The 22,572-nt window shown below is 45.0% G+C and overlaps 1 protein-coding gene across 2 annotated transcripts in view; it reads right to left on the bottom strand.

The window, feature by feature from the left end:
* Nucleotides 1–22,572, bottom strand: part of LOC142303519 (monocarboxylate transporter 2-like) — a 209,979-nt gene that overhangs the window by 78,461 nt on the left and 108,946 nt on the right. For both annotated transcript variants that reach the window (XM_075344949.1, XM_075344948.1), the window contains exon 2: nt 8,852–9,084. In XM_075344949.1, the coding sequence (XP_075201064.1) occupies nt 8,852–9,065 (214 nt within the window). In that variant the 5' untranslated portion in view covers nt 9,066–9,084. The remainder of the gene's footprint in view (nt 1–8,851; nt 9,085–22,572) is intronic.

Consider the following 22,572-nt stretch of genomic DNA (forward strand, 5'->3'; position numbering starts at 1 on the left):
TTTGGATTTTGGAGCGCTGATTTCGTAGATTTCTTTTGGTTAAAGACATGTCACTTTTCCAGAGCCTTTGTGATAACAGTAACTTGGACACCCCTTATATTTCTGTTAGCAGGTGATGGACTCGACTGGAGACTTGTTGTTTCTGGGTTGAGTTGAAACGTTCATTGGTGCCAATTTGGGGTAGAGAACATTTTGAATAAGTTCACATGTATCCGATGATCTACGCTGAGCACTTAGATTGGGGCTTCCATCTAAATATCTGAAACACATGACTCAGATTAAAACACCTATGGATCCATTCAGTAATGAGTAGAGATAAGCCACCCCCCCTAGAGTTCGAGTTCGGTTCGTCGAACGCAGGACAAGTTCGTCGAACGTTCAACGAACGTTCGACAAACCAACTCGAACCCCATTGAAAACAATGGCAGGCAACACACAAACACATAAAAACACATTATACATGTACACATACAGTTAATAAACATTGCCATTACACTTACAGGTCCCCGCGACGCGTCCTGCACTCTGTCTCCCGCCGCTTTTCCTTCCGATAATCGCTGCACCCTCCCGGTAACCAGCACTGATAGTGTCAGCTGATTCCGTCAGGTGACCACATCAGCTGATCATCGCCAGGTCTGAGACAGAGAAAAGAGAGAGAAAAGAGAAGAGAGAGAGGGAGAGAGAAAAGAGAGAGAAAAGAGAAGAGAGAGGGAATCGAGAGAGAGAGGGAGAAGAGGAGAGAAGAGAGAGAGAAGAGGAGAGAAGAGAGAGAAGGAGAGAGAAGAGAGATGGAGAGAGAGGGAGAAGAGAGAGAAGAGAGAGGAGAGATAGAAAAAGAGAGAGCGAGAAAGAGAGAGAAAGGGAGAAAGAGAGAGAGAGAGAACGAGAGAGCGAGAGAACAAGAGAGAGCGAGAGAACAAGAGAGAAAAGAGAATTGCGAGAGGGAGAGAGAAAAGAGAGAGAAAAGAAAAAGAGAGGGAGGGAGAGAAGAGAGAGAGAGAAGAGGAGAGAAGAGGAGAGAAGAGAGAAAAGAGGAGAGAAGAGAGAGAGAACGAGAGAGAGAACAAGAGAGAGAGAGAACAAGAGAGAGAGAACAAGAGAGAGAAAGAGAGAGGAGAGAGAGAAGAGAGAGATTAGAGAGATGAGAGAGATGAGAGAGAAAGGGAGAAAGAGAGCGAGAGAGAGAAAAAACAAGAGAGAGAGAGCAAGAGAGAGAAAAAGAGAGAAGAGAGAGAAGAGAGAGGAGAGAGCAATGCAGCTTCATTCCGTGAACTGCTCCGATTTTAGAGGTGTGGCCCGCGGCTCACAGCTGATGTCCGGCTCCTCCCTTCAGTGCATAATTAAATTAAATCATAATTATAAATAAATAATAATAATAATTTAAAATAAAAAATAAATTAAAATCTTTACTGGGGCGGGCGGGACTTGAACTCATGAACTAATACTTAATAGGCGGGAGCTCTAACCATTGAGCCACTGGCTCTAATGAGAAACACAGGAAGATTTGGTTATCTTGACCTCTGCATTGCAGAGTGAAGTCTCTGGTGACAGCGCGGCTCACTTCAGGTGCTGCGTGGAGAGGACACAAAGCTACGGGGCTTCCTGTCATCTTCATGTAGGATAGCTAACAGTGTCGTGTGGATTACTTTGGACCTGGATTGTTGTTTGGGGATTAATAAAAAGGTAAATGAGAGTTTTTTTGTCTTTTATTCCAAATAAAGGATTTTTCGCTGTGTGTGTTTATTTACTTTCACTTACAGGTTAATCATGGAAGGTGTCTCGGGGAGACGCTTGTCATGATTAACACTAGAACTACTAGACTCGTGACACCTATATAGAAATACATGGTGCAAAGTAGTCAAAATGACTACCTCAGTAGTTCTAGTGTTAACCTGTTATTACAATTCGGGATGAGCTGGGTAGAGTCCCAGGACTGCGGCATCTAATGGATGCGGCAATTCCGGGCGGCTGCTGGGTGATATTGTTAGGGTGGTGGGCTCCCCATAACGTGGCGCTCCCCATCCTGACAATACCAGCCTCCTGCCGTGTGGCTTTATCCTGGCTGGTATCAAAATTGAGGGGACCGCATTTTTTTTTTTAAATTATTTATTTATTTTACTGCACGATCTAGACCCGCCCACCAGCGGCTGTGATTGGTTGCAGTGAGACAACTGTCACGCATCGTGGGGGCGTGTCTGACTGCAAACAATCATGGGCGCCGGTGGGCAGGGAAGGCATGGAATACCTGATTGAATAATGAAATCGGCAGCCATTTTCAAAAGAGGAAAAGCCACCGAAGATTTGTGACAGCCGTGCAGCTAGGCGCCCGTGATCGCTGAGTAGGAAAGAGAGAGGGATTGTGCTGGGGAAGCAGGAAGCATGCAGATACGCAACGTGTGCACATATTTACTGTGAAAAGCCCCGCTTTTGGTGATCGAACCGTTCTCGAACTTAACTCGAACTGCAGCAAATCATTCGAGTTTGTCGAACGACTCGAACACCCCCCAAAATCACTCGAACAAGAAATTGGCGAACCGTTCGAGTCGAACATCGCTCATCTCTAGTAATGCGGCAGGCGGAGTTACTCCTAACTCCATTTGTTCTCTGTTTAGTGGTATTTTTCAGAGGCGCAAAAACCTCTGTCCAATCGTGCTTTTGTGCACGACAAAAAAGATGCCTAAAAAGAGGAACACTGCCAGATCATAGGCCAAACAGCGTCCAAAGTGACTCCATTAGCCTCATTATGGGAGTCTTCATCTGAGTGTTTTGTCTGAATCACGTATTTCAGAGATTTATGCTAAAATCCTGGTGGAAGCACTCAGCGCAGACCATATGATAAATGAAAGCGCAGTCCTACTGGGATCTTTGGGAGGCAGAATAAACAAATCAGCAGCAGTTAAAGAATTGTTTTTTACTTCTTTTTTACACCGCTCCTCATGCAGTGTAAGTGATTAGACTACCTACTCTTTGGGTAGGTGCGATTACAGCGATACCAGATCTATATATATTTTTTATATGTGTAACCTCTATCATGCACTAAAAAAAACGCTTTTCTTTTTTTTTTATTTAGTTTTTGCATTGCCATATTTTGAGAGCTATAATTTTTCTGTATTCCTGGTGAAAGACTTATGTGAGGGATTGTGTGGGACGAGGTGATTTTATTAGTACCATTTTCGGGCACAACATTTTTTGATCACTTTCTACTCCAATTTTAGTAGGCAGAATAAAGATACAACAGCAATTCAGGATTTTTTTATGCCATTCACTGTGTGGTAAAAGTTATCTGATGGGTTTCACCTTCAAGTCAGTAAGATTACAGTGATACAATGTTTATATTTTTTGTTTTGCTGTTTTTGCACAATAAAAACTATTTTTATAGAAAAAAGAATTGTTTTTGTATCACTCTATTCTGAGAGTTATAACTGCTGACTGTGCTGTTTGTCAACTTTTTTTTTGTGGGACAAGATTGATGAATTGATCAATTCAATAGCTAAATTTCTCTTTATTCATATGTTCACGGCAGTAATGCAGATTCCATTTTTCATATTTTCATTCTTACATATAGCTATTGGATTTTTCATGTCAGTATTCACAAAGCAGTTTCTGCTTTTCATATATTCCTCTTACATAGTCACTGGTGTGCATACCTTCTCTCCATATAGTGTAGATTTTTTAGGTTTTTGCACCCAGTTCAGACTCAGAATGGTCTTCCAGACGTTGTTTCTTGATTGATTTGTAGTTTTTCGTTTGTGAACCCGGCCCCACCCACACCTATTGCCAGTCCACATTATACGCATATATAGCCTGGGTCTCAGCTTCCCATACACGGTAAGTTTTTTAACTGCATGAGAGGACACACACAAGCTAGGGACCCCAACGTAGAGAAATACTTTGGCGTAGTGTTGGGGTTCCAGACGTTATTTCTTGATTAGACCATGCTCCTGGCATAGTCTACCAGGCTTGCCATAGCCAGCAAACCAGAAGGTCGTTATGACATGGCAACATTCAGGCCCTCGCAATGATGTCACAGGGGCATCAATTAGACAAGAGAGGGTGCACACTCCCTTTCCCAGCATTCTAAATGTTGCGATCGAAATTGAACGCAGAAGTTAGGGGGTTAAACAGCCCAGAGTGCTGCAGGCACTGGTACTGGATGTAAGAGGCAGGGCTTAGGTGTCACATAAACCGAGCTTCTGGTGGCAATCACACAGGCGCATCTCCTGAGCCCCGTGGAATCATGATGACATACCTATGTGTGATTGGTCGGAAAACCCTATCCAACCATGACATATTGGTACGTCAAAGGTTGTGAAGGGGTTAAATCTGTAGCATAAACCACTCAAACTGCCCTTACAAATGCATCTAGATTTACTAAAAGAAAAAGAGGAAGCAAATGTATCTTAATTATTTTCTGGTGTTTTTTGTTTTTTTTTTATTGAAATTAATTGAATTTGGGTTTTTTTACAACTCCTTTGAATCAGTTTTTTAGGGGAAAAAAAGTTCATTATGTATTAACCCATAACTTACATTCTCATCGCCACGAGCTGTATGAATCATGCTCAGAACTAGAACCTGCTTCATTCCATTTTACCTGATGAAATAAAGGACTGTTTTTTACAAGACACCGGGTGAGTGCCGACCATTCTCTATTTTTCCTCTGTAAGTCTGACATGCTTCATTCCAGGCAGGTGCCGGTTGTGTCAACATCCCACTGTAACTACAGCAACTTCAGCTGAGCTCTGATCGCTGCAGATTATCCATTTAAGCTAATCACTGAATCCAAATTCAAGGGGGAGCCGATGGGTACCCTGGCATCCAAGCGCCTGCTGAAGGTCCGCATAATTACCATTTTAGACCTCCTATAAAGCTTAACTGCCTATTGAGTAGAACAATTTTCACTATATGCTTTAATACTTTGGTACTGCAGGATATAGTATAAGCAATGGAAATATTGCAGGTTAAAGTCATTAAGGTGACTAAAAATAAAGTAAAAATAGAAAAAAGTTTTACAAAATGTATGATAGCTGAAGCCTTGTTTTCCTCATCCAACATAAAAGAAAGTAAAAAAAATTAGCCTCAAAAAAGGAAAGAGTGGCTCAACTCCAAAGTCCGTTAAAATAGATTTATTGATCCAACAAAGTGTGCATAAAATAGGCAATGGCGAAGCTGAGAGTACTGCGGCCAAGGACCCAAAGAGGCGCATGGTGAGCCTGAAACGGCCGTAGCTCAGCCACTCTTTAACATACGTAGTTACATAGGTTGAAAAAAGACCTAAGTCCATCTAGTTCAACCTTCCTCCACCAATTCTACATTTTGTCCCTAAAGGCCGCTTTACACACTGCGATATCGGTCCTGATATCGCTAGTGTGGGTATCCACCCCCATCTGTTGTGCGACATGGGCAAAATCGCTGCCCGTGCCGCACAACATCGCCCAGACCCGTCACACATACTTACCTGCCCGGCGACATTGCTGTGACCGGCGAATCGCCTCCTTTCTAAGGGGGCGGTTCGCTCAGCGTCACCGCGACGTCACAGCAGCGTCACTGAACCGCCGCCCAATAGAAGCGGAGGGGCGGAGATGAGCGGGACGAACATCCCGCCCACCTACTTCCTTCTGCATAGCGGCCGGGAGGCAGGTAAGGAGAGGTTCCTCGTTCCTGCGGCGTCACACATAGCGATGTGTGCTGCCGCAGGAGCGACGAACTACATCGTTACTGCTGCAGTAATGATAATCGAGAATGGACCCCCATGTCACCGATGAGCGATTTTTCACGTTTTTGCAACGCTGCAAAATCGCTCATCGGTGTCACATGCAGCAACATCGCTAATGCGGCCGGATGTGCGTCACAAATTCCGTGACCCCAACGACTCCACATTAGCGATGTCGCAGCGTGTAAAGCCCCCTTTAGTCACTTATAACCAACAATGTTGTGTGTACTGAGGAAATGTTATAGTGTTAAAAAAAAACACTGCAAAAAAAGGTGCAAAAACGCTGAAATAATTGACATGTTGTAGATTTTTTAAAAAAGCAGTTTTTCAATTAAGTAAAAAAAAAGCATGTGCGGGAGATTTTTAAAATCTCATAGCGTTTGCTGGTACTATAAAAAGCAGCCTTTTAAATTTGTAGAAAAACTGGGGGGGAAAAACTTAACGTGTGAACATAGCCTTATGATCACAATGTTAATAGCAGCGTTAGGATAAATTTACATGTGCAGTAATCATCCTTTAGAACGGATCCATCAGCAATCTGTTTGCAAAAAAGTTGTGTGAACACAACTTATTTGTCCATCTTAAAAAAGTAGATTTTTTTATAGGATCCATTTTTTTTCAACATGGGAGTTTACGTAATGATCCGTTAAAAGATTTCTAGGTGTAGGAAAGTCAAATGAGAAAACAGAGAGAAAACAACACTAATCCCTGCCTAAATCCCCTTAGTTGCAGGACTGGAACTCCTTAACAACAATCCACATAGAAATATAGCAGAGAAGGTTAGTATAAGGAGAACATACAAGGTCCCACCCGGTATGTGATATGACAAAGAATGAGCAAGTGAGAACATCTGATAACTGTAAACCAAAAAAGGATGGAAGCAAAGGTAAAAGACAAGTATTTGAACAGGGATTGACCAGATTGTGGCTCTGCAGGTAAGGAAACTAACCATACAGCACAAGGTCACTTGATTGAATCCAGAACCATGACAATTTTAAAATCTAAAGGTGGTGTTACACGCAGCTAGCGATATCGCTGGTGAAAGCATTCGCCCCCGTCATTTGTGCGTCACGGGCAAATTGCTGCCCGTGGCGCACAATATAGTTTGGAGCCGTCACATGGGACTTACCTGCCTAGCGACGTCGCTGTTGCCGGCGAACCGCCTCCTTTCTAAGGGGGCAGTTCGTTCGGCGTCACAGCGGCGTCACTAAGCAGCCGCCTAATAGAAGTGGAGGGGAGGAGATGAGCTGGACATAACATCCTGCCCACCTCCTTCCTTCCGCATTGCCGATGGCCGCAGGTAGGCTGTACTTCGTCGTTCCCGAGGTGTCACACGTAGCGATGTGTGCTGCCTCGGGAACGACGAACAACCTGCGAGCTCAACAATGAACGATTTTTTGAAAAAGAATGACGTGTCAACGTTGGACAATAAGGTGAGTATTTACCATCATTAACATTCGCTCCTTGCTGTCACACGCAACGACGTCGCTAACGATGCCGGATGTACATCACGGAATCCGTGACCGCGGTGTATATTAGATACGTCATTGCGGTGTAACGGGGCCTTTAGTTCAAAAATTTAATTGCTAATTTTTTTTAAATAATTCTCAAATTTGAGATATTTTCATAAACAAATACAAATCATATACGCCATTACAAATTTATCAATAACATAAAATGCAATGTGTCACAAAATAACAGTATCAGAATTAAGCGGGCTTTACACGCTACAATATCTCTAGCAATTGCTAGCGATATCGAGTGTGTAAGTACCCGCCCCGTCGCACATGCGATATCATGTGTTCGCTGCCGCAGCGAACATTATCGCTATGGCAGTGTCACACGCACTTACCTATTCGGCAGCGTCGCTGTGACTGCCGAACAATCCCTCCCTGAAGGGGGAGGGACGTTCAGCGTCACCGCGACGTCACCACGACGTCACTAAGCGGCCGGCCAATCAAAGCGGAGGGGCGGAGATGAGCGGGATATAACATCCCGCCCACTTCCTTCCTTCCGCATTGCGGCCGGCGGCAGGTAAGGAGACGTTCCTCGCTCCTGCGGTGTCACACATAGCGATGTGTGCTGCCACATGAGTGACGAGCAACATGGATAAACAACCCTTACCGATTTTTGGTTTTGGGACGACCTCTGCATGGTGAACGATTTTCACCATTTTTGAGGTCACTTAAGGTCGCTGGTAAGTGTCACACGCTGCAATATCATTAATGACGCCGGATGTGCGTCACTAACAACGTGACCCCGACGATAAAACATTAACAATATCGTAGCGTATAAAGCCCCCTTTACTGCAGCATTCCAGATTTATTACCATATAAAGTAAGACATGGTCAAGAAGGAGATAACAGACTTCAGTGATAAGGGTTAAAGGTGTTGTAAATAAAAAAAATAACAATTTATATTCCCAATATAAATTTATTGAACTCGCTCATGTACTTTTAATTCCAGATATCAACACTGTCCTGGTCCCTGCAGCCTAATTGTTGTTCATATGCTTACATGATAGCTGCTGTGCAAGGTTACTGTCATATTGGCTCTATAGCTAAGTCCCCTTCTCAGTCTGCCCAAAGCAGGGTGCTGTTATTAGCTACTGAAATAAATCAATCTGTAGCCCCCTTTACAAAAAGCACTGATAACATCCCAATAGCATAAACGCTGAAGCACAAGGCTTGAAATGGGGCAGCCAACACGACATTGATTGCCACCTTTGGAAGCAAATTTATATTGATAAGTTGTATGTATTTGTATTAAAAACACATTTCTAGTTGCTGTTTTTTGTAAGTGGGCAATTACGTTACTTATCAAACTATTATATTTTATTATAGGACTATCTTTGCTCTCAAAGGCATAGCATGATTCATCCAACTAGAAACTTATGGCATAGAAAAATATAATCAGCTCGAGTTATATGAAACTCATACATTAAGTTAAGCTGAGTGGTATATAGGAAGCGTAAACTCAAGGGCAAAGAGACAAAGGGATAAAAAATGAATATAAATGAAAAATAAAAGAATCAAGACCATAATATCCATTGGGAGCTAAAATGGTTCCTTCCCCTTACATAAAGTAATTTGATATGTTTCTAGTAAACGACTAATACAAATAAAATGTTGTCCAACTTACCCCCAGCATACATAACAGCCAGCATAATAGATGATATCCATGCAATCTCACTGTATGAAGTGTTGAATATCTCCTGGATTTCCTTGAAATATACTGTAATGGCTTTGGGAAATGCATACGAAAATCCAATTGAAATGAAAGATGCAAAAACTATAACCCATCCCCATCCTCCATCTGGAGGGGTATGTTGCTGCACCACTGGCATATCCGGCATGTTTTAAAGCAGAAATATTCTGAAAAAGAAGATTAAAAGCTTTAATTAAAATTACATGAAACAACCTTTTATCTATATTAATAGTTTGATTTAATATTCCCTGTTTTGGTAGACATATGTGGATGATATAAAGACAGAAAATATAATTAGAGTAATGTGCTAAAGTATACTATAAAATATTAGCAAAATTGTGCTAATTAATATTTAGTTTAAAATTAAAAATAGTCAGTTTGTTTAACTCATTACAAGCTACAGAAAAGTGTTCATTCCATGATGGAGAAAAGAATCCCTTAACGAGAACCTGTCAACATGGTTTTGACATGTAAAGAGATGCCTGTAATAGTGCTTTAAGGGTATGTGCGCACGTTGCTTTTTACCTGCTTTTTTGCTGCTTTTTCTTCTGCGCTGTTTAATGCCAAAATGGATGTGTTCTTCTATTCAAGCAAAGTCTATGGGAATTTGGGTTTCTTGTTCACACTATGTTGTTCAAAATGCTGCCTTTTTGTGGCAGAACTTTGGTCAAAAACTCAGCTTTGCAGCGCAAAACCCAAATGGCAAAAACAATTGACATGTTGCTTCTTTGAAAAGCTGAGTTTTTGCGCACATACCCTCATACTGATTAAATTGATACTTTTGGAGAAGAAATCTACTTTGTGGTTCTTCTTTAATCAACAATTAAAGTGTTGTCCTAATTAGATTTTGGTGCTCAGGGGCCGAACTATACCCTATCTCTTTTCCTCCCTGTCTGTGATTATCAAGCTCCTCCATCTGTCTTCCCTGAAGATGAGATTATAAACAGGGGATGGGCAATCACAGACAGGGAGGAGTAGACCAAGTGAATAGCCTGGCCCCTGTCCATCAAAATCTAATTAGCAGAAACCTTCAAATGGTGAATAAAAAAAAAGAACCCTCAAAGGGGATTTCATGAGAAGAATCAAATTGCGAGGTAATTTTTACTACAGATGAGTGAACCTTTGGAGTTTGGATCACCAGATACATTCAAACTTTAGATAAGGTTTGGTTTGTGACCCTGACTTCAACCAAACATCAAAGAAAGTCTGTAATTCGGCAGTATGTGTCTCCGCCCACCTGCAGCCAGCCATAAGCACAACACTTCGGGGGGAGGGTCAGTGCAGTTTTTCAATTTTTATTTTTTTTGTGTCTGTGTGCACACTACATCTGATGACTCTGATTTTACCCCCAGTGTGAGGTGTTAAAACACTGCATGTGGCTCACACTGGGCTGAGCATCACTCATACCCAAGCACGGCGCTGCTCGCTTGAGGGATTTGCACTTGTAACTCACTCGAACTTCGAACCCGAACCTTGGGGGTTTTTTGGAACTCAGTTTCCAAATCCGAATCTCGAACCTCAGGATCGCTCATCTCTAATTTTTACAGCAAAATGTACACAGTAAAAATATTTTCCCAAAAAAAGTCAGATTTTTTTGTTTTTTTCACAATTTCTCCACATTTGGAAGTTTTTTCTTGCTATACAGTATGCTATGTGTTAAAGTAAATGATGTTATTCAAGAGTGCATCTCTTCCTGCAAAAAACAAGCCCTTATATGTCCATGTGTAAAGAAACAAAAATGAAGGCTCTGTGGAATAAATACAAAAACCCAAAAAGAGATTTGCCTTCGTCGTAAAGGGGTTAGCACAAACACAGCCTTAGTAATGTCAAAGTAACCTCTCCATAGAAACAGTTAGTAATCAAGAGCCTATTAATAACACAATACACATACCTTTTTCTTCAATAAAAACTGGTCCAAAATGTATCCCCTTAGACATTTATGATCAAGCAGACCATTCTTTGCAGAACACTGACTGAAACTGACAGTGTCCCTGTCAGAGGTAACATCATCTTGTTATGACTAAGACAAGTGATGTACCAATATATTCTATAAAGGAGGAAAATTGTAACTTGCAGTTGTCAGTACCAGACCGATTATGCCAGCATGGATGGTAGTGCTGCTGATTTTAGTAGCTCCCACATTCATAGCTGTGATATGAGTTTTTCTTTTACACCAGCTATCCATTGCCATTACCAATTTTTAACAGGTACTTACAATATAGGTGTGGCGTGTACAGATGTCAGATTGGACTAGTAAAACAGAAGTGCAAAAATAGACATGCATAGTAAAAAGTATTCATTTTGAATATTTTTTTTTCTTTACATTCACTTGGATTAAACCTATTTCCAAAAATGACATGGTAAGAAATGAAAGGTAGTTGTATATAAAACCAGCATATGAAACAGGGCACTGTACTGGTGTGGCTGTGAGGGCCAGGGAGGACTGGTAGGCCCAGGAGGTGGATCCACTGGACCGAGCACCCCACCTGGGGGGCAGGGTACACGGTAGCTGGAGCACTAACGTGGCAGGAACGGGTGCAGGTATCAGGATCAGGAAGCAAAGACAGGACCAGGTCACTAAGGTCACAGCGTACTTTAAGGCAGTAATAGGAAACAGGAACAAAGACCTGAGCACCTAGCTCACAAGACAAGGCATAGAAAAACAAACGATGATCAGGCGCCGCCCACATGGAGAGGCCAGTCTTATATACTCAGCACAGCCTCAGGTCATTTCCTGTTGCAGCAGTGCTGGGGCTATAAGACCAGGTGAGTGGGCGCGGCCCGGTCCTATACAGAACATTAGTCAGAATCAGACTCCTGAGACCAGGAACATGACTCTGGGGAGCATGAGCGGGAATGGCAGGCGTGACCGGTGGACGCATGGACTGGACCAGTGAGCAAGGAGTGGTGGAGCAATGATGAGACTGGATCAGTGAGCACGGAGTGGTGCAATGCAGGTGTGACTGGCTCAGTGGCTACGGAGCGGTGGCTGGATGGTGAGACCGGCTCAGTAGGTAAGGAGCGCTGCTGGGACACCGGGAGCGTGACAGTACCCCCCCCCTTGAAACCCCCCTCTCCGAGCAAAGGACCCCCGGGGCACCCTGGACCGAGCCCCGGGACCGTAACCCAGCGCAAAGGAAAGGAGGGACGGCTGACCCCATGCACCCTTCCGGACCGCAACACGCTTAACCGAAGACTTTCGAGCAGTGGCAACGGAAGCAACGGAAAGGGAAGGACAGTCAGAAGCAGGACTGGAATCCTGGACGACTGGATCGGGCGTCTCGGACCGGTTATCAGTCATAGTCTCATCCTCAGTAGCCGCTGGACTCAAAGTCTCAACTCTAGAAGGCGGTGAAATCAAAGTCTCATCTCCAGAAGATGGTGGGATCAAGGTCTCGGATGCCTGGGGCGGTGGAACGACACTGGATAGCGTAGTCTCTTCTTCAGGATCCTGCAGCTTGACTGAGTCAAGTGCCAGGGGCTGAGGAACAGGCTGCAAGCAGGTTTCGTGGCACAAGGGACTCCAGCGGGTAATCGCGCCAGAGCGCCAACTAATAACAGGGTCATGGAGTTTCAGCCAGGGCAGGCCCAAAAGGAGCTCAGGAGCCATCCTCGGGATCACATAGAAGGCGATGGTCTCTGTATGTGAAGTGCCAACCTGGAGGTTCACGGGCTCGGTGGTATGCCGGACAGGTTCGTAGAGCGGTTTGCCGTCTACAGAGGCGAACCAGAGAGGCTTCTTCAGCGGGGTGACAGGGACCTGGTATTTGTCTACCGTGGCCTGGTGGATAAAGTTGCCTATTGCCCAAGAATCGATGTGGGCCTCAGCTGAAAACCGGGTCACCTCTGTCGTCACCCGGACAGTCTGTTTAACTGGAACCAAAGGGATTTCGGTGGCAAGGGTGGCGGTTCCCACCATCCCTTGGACCTGGGGTCTACCTGGTTTCACCGGGCAAGAACGGAGCATATGTGAACCGTCTCCGCAATAGAAGCACAGGCCCCGGGCGAGCCGTTCTGCACGGCGTTGCTTGGCTTGGGTCAGACGGTCCACTTGCCTGGGTTCTGGTGATAAGTCGCGGAAAGGCAGGGACGAGGGAGCAGTAGATCTGTGTGGGGGCAAGATGTGGCGAGGTGGTCACTTCTCCCGAACTACCTCCTGGGCACGCTCCTGAAAATGGAGGTCAATCCGAGTGGCCAGGGAAATCAAAGCATCCAAGGTGCGGGGAACGTCACGGCCGGCGAGTTCGTCTTTGATGCGTCCAGAGAGACCCTCCCAAAAGGCCGCCGTTAAGGCCTCATTGTTCCAGCCCAGCTCCGAAGCGAGCGTGCGGAACTGTATGCATACTGGCCGACTGTGTGGGTCCCTTGGCGTAGCCGGAGGAGCGTAGAGGTCACTGTGGTAGTTCGTCCGGGTTCGTCGAAGGTGCCCCTGAAGGCTTGCAGGAACTCCTGGATGTCGGTGATCATCGGGTCCTCATTTTCCCACAGGGGGATAATCCAGGCCAGGGCTTCGCCTTCTAGGTGTGACATCAGGAACGCCACCTTGGCCTGGTCTGAGACAAACAAGTGCGGGAGCAACTGGAAGTGCAGGGAGCACTGGTTCAGGAAGCCTCGGCAGGACTTGGGATCCCCTGCGTAGCGAGGCGGAGCAGCAAGGCGAAGTTGCGAGGCCGTGGAGGAAACTGGTTCGGACCTGGAGACTGGTTGCTGTGTGGACTCAGACGAGGCGGCGGTCTGCAGCGTATATAACCGGTGGTCCATGGACGCCAAGAATTTCAGCATCCGGTTCAGGGTTTCACGCTGTTGTGCCAGCTCCTGGCGCAGCTCAGCCAGCTCTAATGTTTGCGCTTCAGCGGGATCCATGGCCTGTGCTCCAGCGGGATCCATGGCCTGATCATACTGTGAGGGCCAGGGAGGACTGGTAGGCCCAGGAGGTGGATCCACTGGACCGAGCACCCCACCTGGGGGGCAGGGTACACGGTAGCTGGAGCACGAACGTGGCAGGAACGGGTGCAGGTATCAGGACGCAAAGACAGGACCAGGTCACTAAGGTCACAGCGTACTTTAAGGCAGTAATTGGAATCAGGAACAAAGACCTGAGCACCTAGCTCACAAGACAAGGCATAGAAACACAAACGATGATCAGGCGCCGCCCACATGGAGAGGCCAGTCTTATATACTCAGCACAGCCTCAGGTCATTTCCTGTTGCAGCAGTGCTGGGGCTATAAGACCAGGTGAGTGGGCGCGGCCCGGTCCTATACAGAACATTAGTCAGAATCAGACTCCTGAGACCAGGAACAGGACTCTGGGGAGCATGAGCGGGAATGGCAGGCGTGACCGGTGGACGCATGGACTGGACCAGTGAGCAAGGAGTGGTGGTGCGATGATGAGACTGGATCAGTGAGCACGGAGCGGTGCAATGCAGGTGTGACTGGCTCAGTGGCTACGGAGCGGTGGCTGGATAGTGAGACCGGCTCAGTAGGTAAGGAGCGCTGCTGCGACACCGGGAGCGTGACAGTGGCACGTAGAGTTGAGCGATGTTCGAGGTTCGATGTTCGCCAATTTCATGTTCGAGTGATTTTGGGGGTGCTCGAGATCGAACTCAAACGAGAGCTTAATGCTAAAAGCTCGATAGCTCGAGTAACGTTTAAGAACGGTTCGATCAGCAAAAAGCCTAGCTAGTTACTAGCTGGCTTTTCACTGTAATAGTGAGTCACTCTGTGATTCACACTATTATCTAATTTCAGCGTATAGTGTGCGGGGGCAGCGCGTTTACATCAGTGCTGCTGGGATAATGGCGATCGCCATTTTTTTTATTTTTTCCTAAGCGCGCGTGCAGTGGCACGGGCCAGCAAGTCAGCCAATCCCAGACACACACACAGCTAAGTGGTCTTTTTTGCCAGACAAGCAAGGCATGTGTCATAGGCTGTGCATGTCACATGTCCTTGCATTAAAAATACGGCCATTTTCCCTCACGGCGCCATTATCTGCTTTCTGCGTGTAGGTGACAGTCACCGCTCACGCAGTTTCTGTCGCCACTCCGGCTGTGTACACTATACACACAGCGCTCTACAGATTAGGGACAGAAGTTTATTTCAGCCCTTTTCAGGGCTCATTTCCTCGGGCTCAGAGCCATAGGTGATAGTCAGGGAAACGCTGTATACAGCTTCAGATAACAGCGTCTGTGTACCTAAGCTCAGGGAATTCCTTGCTGCATTTCACCATTAGGAGGGATAGAAAGTGAGGGTTACTTTCCTGTCCACTGACCCAGAAAACTAGGCCACTGTACCCACCTGCCCATTTTTGCCACGCTATTTTTATAGCAAACAGTGCTGAAACTTAGTGACATCCAAAAAGTGGCTGCTATACTCCATTGTTGTCCCACTGGTGGCAAGCAATTTCCAGCACCTCTGCATTCAACCCTCATGCACATTTTGCAACGCTATTTTTATAGCAAACAGTGCTGAACATAAGTGACATCCAAAAAGTGGCTGCTATACTAATTTTGCGTCCAACTGGTGCCAAGCAATTTCCAGCACCTCTGCATTCAACCCTCATGCACATTTTGCTACGCTATTTTTATAGCAAACAGTGCTGAACATAAGTGGCATCCAAAAAGTGGCTGCTATACGCCATTGTTGTCCCACTGGTGCCAAGCAATTTCCAGCACCTCTGCATTCAACCCTCATGCACATTTTGCTACGCTATTTTTATAGCAAGAAGTGCTGAACATAAGTGGCATCTAAAAAGTGGCTGCTATACTAATTTTATGTCCCACTTGTGCCAAGCAAGTCCCAGCATCTCTGCATTCAACCCTCATGCACATTTTGCTACGCTATTTTTATAGCAAACAGTGCTGAAACTTAGTGACATCCAAAAAGTGGCTGCTATACTCCATTGTTGTCCCACTGGTGGCAAGCAATTTCCAGCACCTCTGCATTCTACCCTCATGCACATTTTGCAACGCTATTTTTATAGCAAACAGTGCTGAACATAAGTGACAACCAAAAAGTGGCTGCTATACTCCATTGTTGTCCCACTGGTGGCAAGCAATTTCCAGCACCTCTGCATTCAACCCTCATGCACATTTTGCAACGCTATTTTTATAGCAAACAGTGCTGAACATAAGTGACATCCAAAAAGTGGCTGCTATACTAATTTTGTGTCCCACTTGTTCCAACCAAGTCCCAGCACCTCTGCATTCAACCCTCATGCACATTTTGCAATACTATTTTTATAGCAAACAGTGCTGAACATAAGTTGCTGCTATACTCCATTGTTGTCCCACTGGTGCCAAGCGATTTCCAGCACCTCTGCATTCAACCCTCATGCACATTTTGCTACGCTATTTTTATAGCAAACAGTGCTGAACATAAGTGGCATCCAAAAAGTGGCTGCTATACGCCATTGTTGTCCCACTGGTGCCAAGCAATTTCCAGCACCTCTGCATTCAACCCTCATGCACATTTTGCTACGCTATTTTTATAGCAAACAGTGCTGAACATAAGTGGCATCCAAAAAGTGGCTGCTATACGCCATTGTTGTCCCACTGGTGCCAAGCAATTTCCAGCACCTCTGCATTCAACCCTCATGCACATTTTGCTACGCTATTTTTATAGCAAACAGTGCTGAACATAAGTGGCATCCAAAAAGTGGCTGCTATACTCCATTGTTGTCCCACTGGTGCCAAGCAATTTCCAGCACCTCTGCATTCAACCCTCATGCACATTTTGCTACGCTATTTTTATAGCAAACAGTGCTGAACATAAGTGGCATCTAAAAAGTGGCTGCTATACTCCATTGTTGTCCCACTTGTGCCAAGTAAGTCCCAGCATCTCTGCATTCAACCCTCATGCACATTTTGCTGTGCCATTTTCATAGAAAACAGTGCTGAACATAAGTGGCATCCAAAAAGTGGCTGCTATACTAATTTTGTGTCCCACTTGTGCCAAGCAAGTCCCACCACCTCTGCATTCAACCCTCATGCACATTTTGCTACGCTATTTTTATAGCAAACAGTGCTGAACATAAGTGGCATTCAAAAAGTGGCTGCTATACTCCATTGTTGTCCCACTGGTGCCAAGCAATTTCCAGCACCTCTGCATTCAACCCTCATGCACATTTTGCTACGCTATTTTTATAGCAAACAGTGCTGAACATAAGTGGCATCCAAAAAGTGGCTGCTATACTCCATTGTTGTCCCACTGGTGCTAAGCAATTTCCAGCACTTCTGCTTTCAACCCTCATGCACATTTTTCTATGCTATTTTTTATAGCAAACAGTGCTGAAAATAAGTGGCATCGAAAAAGTTGCTGTTATACTAATTTTGTATCCCACTTATGCCAAGCAATTTCCAGCACCTCTGCATTCAACCCTCATGCACATTTTGCTACGCTATTTTTATAGCAAACAATGCTGAACATAAGTGGCATCCAAAAAGTGGCTGCTATACTCCATTGTTGTCCCACTGGTGCCAAGCAATTTCCAGCACCTCTGCATTCAACCCTCATGCACATTTTGCTACGCTATTTTCATAGCAAACAGTGCTGAACATAAGTGGCATCCAAAAAGTGGCTGCTATACGCCATTGTTGTCCCACTGGTGCCAAACAATTTCCAGCACCTCTGCATTCAACCCTCATGCACATTTTGCTTTGCTATTTTTATAGCAAACAGTGCTGAACATAAGTGGCAACCAAAATGTGCCTGCTATACTCCATTGTTGTCCCACTGGTGTCAAGCAATTTCCAGCACCTCTGCATTCAACCCTCATGCACATTTTGCTACGCTATTTTTATAGCAAACAGTGCTGAACATAAGTGGCATCCAAAAAGTGGCTGCTATATGCCATTGTTGTCCCACTGGTGCCAAGCAATTTCCAGCACCTCTGCATTCAACCCTCATGCACATTTTGCTACGCTATTTTTATAGCAAACAGTGCTGAACATAAGTGGCAACCAAAAAGTGCCTGCTATACTCCATTGTTGTCCCACTGCTGCCAAGCAATTTCCTGCACCTCTGCATTCAACCCTCATGCACATTTTGCTACGCTATTGTTAAAGCAAACAGTGCTGAACATAAGTGGCATCCAAAAAGTGGCTGCTATATGCCATTGTTGTCCCACTGGTGCCAAGCAATTTCCAGCACCTCTGCATTCAACCCTCATACACATTTTGCTACGCTATTTTTATAGCAAACAGTGCTGAACATAAGTGTCATCCAAAAAGTGGCTGCTATATTAATTTTGTGTCCCACTTGTGCCAAGCAAGCCCAACACCTCTGCATTCTACCCTCATGCACATTTTGCTATGCTATTTTTAGAGCAAACAGTGCTGAACATAAGTGGCATCCGAAAAGTGGCTGCTATACTCCATTGTTGTCCCACTGGTGCCAAGCAATTTCCAGCACCTCTGCATTCAACCCTCATGCACATTTTGTTATGCTATTTTGATAGCAAGCAGTGCTGAACATAAGTGGCATCCAAAAAGTGGCTGCTATACTCCATTGTTGTCCCACTGGTGCCAAGCAATTTCCAGCACCTTTGCATTCAACCCTCATGCACATTTTGCTACGCTATTTTTATAGGAAACAGTGCTGAACATAAGTGGCATCCAAAAAGTGGCTGCTATACTAATTTTGTGTCCCACTTGTGCCAAGCAAGTCCCAGCACCTCTGCATTCAACCTACATGCACATTTTGCTACGCTATTTTTATAGCAAACAGTGCTGAACATAAGTGGCATTCAAAAAGTGGCTGCTATACTCCATTGTTGTCCCACTGGTGCCAAGCAATTTCCAGCACCTCTGCATTCAACCCTCATGCACATTTTGCTACGCTATTTTCATAGCAAACAGTGCTGAACATAAGTGGCATCCAAAAAGTGGCTGCTATACGCCATTGTTGTCCCACTGGTGCCAAACAATTTCCAGCACCTCTGCATTCAACCCTCATGCACATTTTGCTTTGCTATTTTTATAGCAAACAGTGCTGAACATAAGTGGCAACCAAAAAGTGCCTGCTATACTCCATTGTTGTCCCACTGCTGCCAAGCAATTTCCTGCACCTCTGCATTCAACCCTCATGCACATTTTGCTACGCTATTGTTAAAGCAAACAGTGCTGAACATAAGTGGCATCCAAAAAGTGGCTGCTATATGCCATTGCTGTCCCACTGGTGCCAAGCAATTTCCAGCACCTCTGCATTCAACCCTCATGCACATTTTGCTACGCTATTTTTATAGCAAACAGTGCTGAACATAAGTGTCATCCAAAAAGTGGCTGCTATATTAATTTTGTGTCCCACTTGTGCCAAGCAAGCCCAGCACCTCTGCATTCTACCCTCATGCACATTTTGCTATGCTATTTTTATAGCAAACAGTGCTGAACATAAGTGGCATCCGAAAAGTGGCTGCTATACTCCATTGTTGTCCCACTGGTGCCAAGCAATTTCCAGCACCTCTGCATTCAACACTCATGCACATTTTGTTATGCTATTTTGATAGCAAGCAGTGCTGAACATAAGTGGCATCCAAAAAGTGGCTGCTATACTCCATTGTTGTCCCACTGGTGCCAAGCAATTTCCAGCACCTTTGCATTCAACCCTCATGCACATTTTGCTACGCTATTTTTATAGGAAACAGTGCTGAACATAAGTGGCATCCAAAAAGTGGCTGCTATACTAATTTTGTGTCCCACTTGTGCCAAGCAAGTCCCAGCACCTCTGCATTCAACCTACATGCACATTTTGCTACGCTATTTTTATAGCAAACAGTGCTGAACATAAGTGGCATCCGAAAAGTGGCTGCTATACTCCATTTTTGTCCCACTTGTGCCAAGCAATTTCCAGCACCTCTGCATTCAACCCTCATGCACATTTGCTACGCTATTTTAATATCAAACAGTGCTGAACGTAAGTGGTATCCAAAAAGTGGCTGCTATACTCCATTGTTGTCCCACTGGTGCCAAGCAATTTCCAGCACCTCTGCATTCAACCCTCATGCACATTTTGCTACGCTATTTTTTTTAGCAAACAGTGCTGAACATAAGTGGCATCTAAAAAGTGGCTGCTATACTAATTTTATGTCCCACTTGTGCCAAGCAATTTCCAGCACCTCTGCATTCAACCCTCATGCACATTTGCTACGCTATTTTAATATCAAACAGTGCTGAACGTAAGTGGTATCCAAAAAGTGGCTGCTATACTCCATTGTTGTCCCACTGGTGCCAAGCAATTTCCAGCACCTCTGCATTCAACCCTCATGCACATTTTGCTACGCTATTTTTTTAGCAAACAGTGCTGAACATAAGTGGCATCTAAAAAGTGGCTGCTATACTAATTTTATGTCCCACTTGTGCCAAGCAAGTCACAGCACCTCTGCATTAAACCCTCATGCACATTTTGCTACGCTATTTTTATAGCAAACAGTGCTGAACATAAGTGGCATCCAAAAAGTGGCTGCTATACTCCATTGTTGTCCCACTGGTGCTAAGCAATTTCCAGCACTACTGCTTTCAACCCTCATGCACATTTTGCTACGCTATTTTTATAGCAAACAGTGCTGAACATAAGTGGCATCCAAAAAGTGGCTGTTATACTAATTTTGTGTCCCCCTTGTGCCAAGCAAGTCCCAGCACCTCTGCATTCTACCCTCATGCACGTTTTGCTACGCTATTTTTATAGCAAACAGTGCTGAATATAAGTGGCATCCAAAAAGTGGCTACTATTCTCCATTGTTGTCCCACTGGTGCCAAGCAATTTCCAGCACCTCTGCATTCAACCCTCATGCACATTTTGCTATTCTATTTTAATGGCAAACAGTGCTGAACATAAGTGGCATCCAAAAAGTGGCTGCTATACTCCATTGTTGTCCCACTGGTGCAAAGCAATTTCCAGCACCTCTACATTCAACCCTCATGCACATTTTGCTACACTATTTTTATAGCAAACAGTGCTGAACATAAGTGGCATCCAAAAAGTGGCTGCTATACTCCATTGTTGTCCCACTGGTGCCAAGCAATTTTCAGCACCTCTGCATTCAATCCTCATGCACATTTTGGTACGCTATTTTTATAGCAAACAGTGCTGCCAGTTTTACGGCCATGGTTGCATTGTCAGGGATATTCAGTGTTGGTTCTTCAGCTGTCAATAAAGCTAGAACACCTCTGCAATCTACACCACCTATCAATGTTTGCTACCACATTGCATGGCAAAAGGACAGATGCTGGTGGAAAGGGGAACAGGCATGTTGGAAAAGGAAAAAAAGTTTGTGTCCGTGGGGAAGGTGGCAAAGCTACATTAACATCTGCTGAAGATAGGCCATCTTCCAGCAAAAGTAACATGTCTACTACTTTCCGTGGACAATCCGATGTGCTCCCTTTTTTACGGACACGAGCAACTGTAAGAAAGGTACATGATGCACAAAAAAGAACATGCTTGAATGGATCTCAAGTGCTCCAACAAGTGCCCTCTCCTCCACCTCAACTACCACATGAAAAAAAAACAGTCCTCTGAGTTGTCATCCCAATCACACTTGCTTTCTCCCAGCTATCGTCTCCACCCGCCCTGCACAGTATGGTGGAACAGAGATGGCTGAGTCTGCAGAGCTGTTCAGTCACACTATTGCCTGTAAATCAGAGGTCTGCTCCCAAGCTACAGTGAGTACAGACCAGGAAATGGTCTGTAGTGATGCCCAGAAGCTTTGTGACTCAGATTCAGGTCCTGATGACCAAGTTTATGAGCATAATGTAGACCCTCATTCACAAACTGTAACATCTGTTGGGTTAGACAATGAGGATCATACTGATGACGATGAGACGCAGATACGAGATTGAGATGACAACTTAAATATTCGGTCAGGACAGGAAGAGGGTAGGTCTGAGGGCAAGTGAAGTTGAAACACAATGCTTGATGATGAAGTTCTAGATCCCACTTACTGTCAACCCACAGTCAGGCACTTGAGGAGGTCAACAGAGGCGGTGGAGGAGGATGCAACTGATGATGAAGTTACCTTGCACCTTCCTGGACAGAATCGGAGTACTGGTAGCACATCTACAACTGCATCCTCAGCCACCACTCTGCCTCTGAGCACAAGTCTGGGTGGCTCTGCAGGTCGCATGTCCTCTAAGTCTTGCCTAGCCTGGTCCTTTTTTGACCTTGCAAAAGATCTCCCAAATCATGTGATCTGTACAATTTGTCGGGAATCTATAAGTAGAGGCAAAAAGCTCACCAGTTTGACAACTTCTTCCATGAATTGTCACATGAATACCAAGCATAATTCCCAGTGGGAAGCTCACTGTGCTGCAATGCGGCCTAGCGTAGTGGCCCAACCACCACCTGCCCCTTCCAGTGCATCCGCGCGCTCTTCATCTTCTAGGACTGTGGAGAGAGCTGTCACACATGGTTTTCCATGCACACCTTCCACCACTGTAACCGCAACAGGCAGTTTGCTTGGTAGGTCATCAGTTGGTTTGGAAGGGTAAACAAGTGCGGGTGTACAGCTCTCTCAGACATCGATAGCACCAACGTTGGATGAAGGCAACATCATGTCTACGCCTGCACTTTTCTCACAAACCTGCATTTTTCCAGGGACACCCTACTCACCACCATCTACACACAGCAGCCAGATCTCTGTCCCTCAGATGTGGACAAATAAAAGG

The sequence above is a fragment of the Anomaloglossus baeobatrachus genome, chromosome 4 (assembly GCF_048569485.1).
Source record: "Anomaloglossus baeobatrachus isolate aAnoBae1 chromosome 4, aAnoBae1.hap1, whole genome shotgun sequence".
NCBI classification, from domain to species: Eukaryota; Metazoa; Chordata; class Amphibia; order Anura; family Aromobatidae; genus Anomaloglossus; species Anomaloglossus baeobatrachus.